The sequence below is a fragment of the Corythoichthys intestinalis genome, chromosome 16, assembly GCF_030265065.1.
Source record: "Corythoichthys intestinalis isolate RoL2023-P3 chromosome 16, ASM3026506v1, whole genome shotgun sequence".
Taxonomy (NCBI): domain Eukaryota; kingdom Metazoa; phylum Chordata; class Actinopteri; order Syngnathiformes; family Syngnathidae; genus Corythoichthys; species Corythoichthys intestinalis.
The window spans coordinates 21,754,552-21,759,484 of NC_080410.1; the positions used below are offsets into that span (position 1 = coordinate 21,754,552).

General features: G+C 34.4%; 1 protein-coding gene across 2 annotated transcripts; it reads left to right on the forward strand.

The window, feature by feature from the left end:
- The first annotated feature begins 122 nt into the window (after positions 1 to 122).
- Positions 123 to 3,262, forward strand: adap2 (ArfGAP with dual PH domains 2). Of its 2 annotated transcripts, none has more exons than XM_057817859.1 (11): positions 123 to 350; positions 431 to 555; positions 688 to 779; positions 1,197 to 1,285; positions 1,363 to 1,475; positions 1,549 to 1,698; positions 1,787 to 1,870; positions 1,936 to 1,998; positions 2,529 to 2,606; positions 2,706 to 2,934; positions 3,009 to 3,262. In XM_057817859.1, exons 1-11 carry the CDS (start codon positions 263 to 265, stop codon positions 3,035 to 3,037), a joined length of 1,140 nt encoding a protein of 379 aa, XP_057673842.1. In that variant the 5' UTR covers positions 123 to 262; the 3' UTR covers positions 3,038 to 3,262. The 2 variants fall into 2 exon arrangements, with proteins under 2 accessions (XP_057673842.1, XP_057673843.1); XM_057817860.1 differs by having other exon boundaries at positions 321 to 350; positions 431 to 578.
- The last annotated feature ends 1,671 nt before the right edge of the window (positions 3,263 to 4,933 follow it).

The window sequence follows — 4,933 nt, forward strand, 5'->3', positions numbered from 1 at the left end:
AATATTTGTAGTGGGCAAATAAAGTTTTGGCAAAATTTTACAATCTATGAAATGGGGCGAGTCTTTGTTTAAGAAAAGTTCTTCCATGCTGTACAAATTCGATGAAGAGGAAGGACCGCCTTGTGTTGTGACATTAGCCATCGCTTGCAAGTTCCACTTTTTAATTTTAGAGCTTTTGTTTACTGCATTCACTGTTGTGTAACCATGTAGGCACCATGGTTCTTTTTAAAAGTGCCATGTGTAAGACGACTTTTAAAGCAGCATGGCAAACTGGGAGCGAAACAAAAGGATCTTATTGGAGCTGGTTAAGCTGCCAGAGAACAGTTTTTGTGCGGACTGTGGATCCCCTGGTGAGGACAGTGTCAGATTTTTTTGTTTGCGATTGTTTTGGTAAGCTCATCAACTAACCTAATCATCTTGTTCCAATTAGATCCAGACTGGGCATCTTCCAAACTAGGCTTATTTGTGTGTCTGAATTGTTCTGGTATCCACCGTAACCTGTCCAGCCGAGTAAAGTCTATAAAGCTTGACAACTGGGAAGATGACCTTGTAGAAGTATGGTCGCTCACACGCATACAGTACATATACAATATATATTCAGTATACAGTATAATTATTTTTAACAATGCTTTAGAAAAAATGCCAATTGAAAGAATTAACATTTATGTTTAATATTTCTGGGGGAAGTTGATGAAATCCAGTGGCAATGCCAGAGCCAAAGCCTTGTATGAAAAAGCACTTCCTCCTTACTACTACCGACCACAGCAAACTGACTGTGTGTAAGTATTTTTTATTTTCAGGAAATCTGTATTTTGAGGCCACATCTAATAGGTTTTAAAAAATATATACGTGACTGGATTGCAGAAAGAATTCCGATTATAATATTTCGATCTAACTATGCACAATATCTATTTTTCCTGAAATAAAAATCAAAGTAAAGGCTATAATTACCCTTCAAAAGTCTGACAATTGCGGTGTTGTAGCACAGTTAGAGTTATAACACACTAAATCTACATTACAAATAAGGTAAAATTCTGCTACAAGCAAGCTTCACTCAATCTGTCAATTTTATGCACTGCTTATCCCAACTATGGTCGTGGGTTTGCTGGGGCCTATCCCAGCTGACTTTTGGTGAGCACAGTGTGAATATTGAATTGAAATATATTGCATTGTCACTTCAATGTGTGTACCTCCAGAGTCTTAAGAGAGCAGTGGATTCGAGCCAAATATGAAAGGTTGGAATTCACAGGGGAGACCAAGTATCCACCTCCGTCTTATACCACAGGTGATTTCTCGTCCTCTCACTTTTGCTGCAATTAGTTATGCACAATAGGAGAAGTCTCAGTTTTCATTGTATTCCAGGCTTCTTTGAAGGAATGCTTTGGAAGAAAGGAAAGGAAAATACTCAGTTTCTGCAGAGAAAATTTGTTCTCTCTGAGCGAGAATTCACACTGGCTTACTACAACAAAGAAAATGTGAGGCACCTACTAGTATTGAGGTGAAGTCTGTAAACCAAAAATGATTTGGATATATATTTCTTTTATTTAGGAGTCCAAAGGTCCAAAGGCCCTCATCTCCATCAAGCACTTGAATGTAACTTTTCAGCCAGAAAAGATTGGTCATCCCCATGGGATGCAGATTACTTACCTTAACAATGACCACACCAGGAGTCTGTATGTGTATCATGATAGTCCTGAGGTACGACTGCTAAATTATCCAAATAAGTGACTTTTGCATGTTGTCGTTTAATTTACTTTAAAGCAGATTGGTTTCTTTTGCGTTGTAGGAAATAGTCACATGGTACAATGCCCTTCGTGCGGCTCGCTATGCTTACCTAAAGACAGCATATCCAACTGGAACAGAAACTGATGTAAGTACCTCAAGCATACGTTTCTTAATGGTTGTGATTCATGTGAACCTTTGTCTCATTGTCAGCTGATATCGAATATAACACCAGCCTACCTTAAAGAGGGATACATGGAAAAGACGGGGCCATCGGTAAGTACTTAAAATCGAATGACTTAACCAATTTGCATATTGCCATGTGTCTGCTTTCGTTATAATTTTGCATAATATGGTCACTCACATTCATACAATGAATTGGCTATATGAATTCATGCCAATATCATACCAGTATTCATACTAAAAGTCACTTTGTCACAAGCTAATTCTCCTTCAGAGGAAAATTATCCTTTTTTTTTTTTTTTTTTTTTTAAATTTTACCTTAAAATTAAAAAAGTCCAAATGTGGTTTTCATTTAATTAAAATAATAGATCATTTCAGAAGGAATTGGCTATGATGCTACACTAGTTGCTAGACTAAGAAGTGATAGCAAATTTCTTGGGCAACCCTTTCATTTTTCTTATTTTTTCCCTCATTCATTTTCAAATTTTTTAGTGCAATTGATCATATATAAGTTAAAAATATGAAAAGAAAATGTTAAGTGTGCTATGTTTTAGTTTACATTGTGTATTATTATGCTTTTAGTATATGTGTATTTCTTATGTATATGATTTTATGATTACCAGCAGAAGGAACCATTCAAAAAGAGATGGTTCATTTTAGACTCTCAAAATAGGAAGTTGCTGTACTTCAAGGGCTGTTTGGTAAGAACAAATCCTTGTACAGTATTAGTTTACTGTCAAGTACCTTGCTGTTCTCAAGTGTCTGTGTGTCTAAAAGTGCATTTCTCACTAATAATGTAGGATGCTGAAGAGCAGGGGGTCATCTTCCTTGGCACAGAAAGTAACAATTACTCTGTTAGAGACTATGTCCCAAAACGAACTCGTGGAAACAAGTGGAAGTTTGGCCTCATGGTGCAGACACCCGAGCGGCAATTTGTCTTTATGTGCCAGCACGAGTGTGAGCAAAGAGAGTGGCTGAATTCCCTCAGACAGGTCATGTCCAGGCCTATGACACCACAGGATTATACCAGTAAGTGTGGGAATAAAAGCTTGGGATTTTTGTGTGTAAAATATGTCAACATACATTTTTGTTTGTCTTTGTAGCAGAGGCCAACATCAGGAATAAGCGATGAAAACTGGAAAGTGTGACAGCAGGATTTAATTTTTACAGCAACAACATCTGAATGGAAACCTGTGGGGTACACCATGTCAACTGTGTTTGCATCATGCATAATTGAATCATTTGGCACTGTCAAGAAATTAAAATGTAATATTATTCTTCATAAGAATCTGTGTTGAATTTATGACATGCTTTAGTTCTGACACCCATTCCCCCCATTAAACTGCAATTAATAAGATTTTCAATGTATGGTTTTATGTTTATTTTGTTTTGGCAGAATACACTATGTTGGAAACTCATTTAAAAAAAAAAGACTGTATAGGTATTCCACATTGTCTCCCTGCAACCCTGAACAGGATAAGCAGGATAGAAAATAGATGAGTTATCATAGAAAATAAGAATAAAAATATGTACAGTTTATTTACAACTAAATTAACTAAATATTAAATTTCATATATATGTAAAATTACTATAACTTGTGCTAACATTTATCTTTTAAGAACTACAAGTCTTTCTATCCGTGGTACTAACATTTATGTTTTAAGAACTACTAGTCTTTCTATCCACGGATCCCTTTAACAGAAAGAATGTTAATAATGTTAATACCATCTTGTGGATTTATTGTTATAATAAACAAATACAGTACTTATGTACAGTATGTTGAATGTATACAGTATATCCGTCTTGTCTTATCTTCCCATTACAGCAATAATTTATAGAAAAATATGGCATATTTTAGAGAGTTTGAATTGCAATTAATTACGATTAATTAATTTTTAAGGTGTGATTAACTAGATTAAAAATTTTAATCGTTTGACAGCTATAATATATATATATATATATATTAGGGCTGTCAAAATTATCGCGTTAACGGGCAGTAATTAATTTTTTAAATTAATCACATTAAAATATTTGACGCAATTAACGCACATGCCCCGCTCAAACAGATTAAAATGACAGTATAGTGTAATGCCCGCTTGTTACTTGTTTTTTTGGTGTTTGGTGCCCTCTGCTGGCGCTTGGGTCCAACTGATTTTATGGGTTAGTACCATGAGTGAGCATGGTGTAATTATTGACATCAAAAATGGCGAGCTACTAGTTTGTTTTTTGATTGAAAATATTACAAATTTTAATAAAACGAAAACATTAAGAGGGGTTTTAATATAAATTTCTTTAACATGTACTAACATTTATCTTTTAAGAACTACAAGTCTTTCTATCCATGGATCACTGTAAGAAAATGTTAATAATGTTAATGCCATCTTGTTGATTTATTGTTATAATAAACAAATACAGTACTTATGTACCGTATGTTGAATGTATATATCTGTCTTGTGTCTTATCTTTCCATTCCAACAATAATTTACAGAAAAATATGGTGTATTTTATAGATGGTTTGAATTGCGATTAATTACGATTAATTAATTTTTAAGCTGTAATTAACTCGATTAAAAATTTTAATCGTTTGACAACATATATATATATTATATTTTTTTTTTAAAAGAAATGGGCATATTACATCAGAAAGGGTATTCGGTGTAAAACAGGCGCCAAACAAATGTAAGTGACTCCCTATGTTATCAAGTCGAAAAATTACTTGTCATTTTCATTCAGCTTATTTTATGCCCATATATAACTCGCCTATCACGGTCAAAGGCATGAAACATGAAACAGTCCTCCCAGTTTGAAGGAATATGACATTTATCATTGTCAGTAACAGGCAATGAATTGAATTAGTTTTGTTTCAATTAAGTAATCTATTCAAATTGTTCTGTATGTACTATGTACTGTACTGTAATATGTACTGCATTGAAGAATTGTAAAATAACTGCAGTTCCCCTCTCTGACACCCGAGGGCAGCATTAAACGTTTTATAACTCATGAAGTTTGTCCTCTGAGGTGTCGCCGT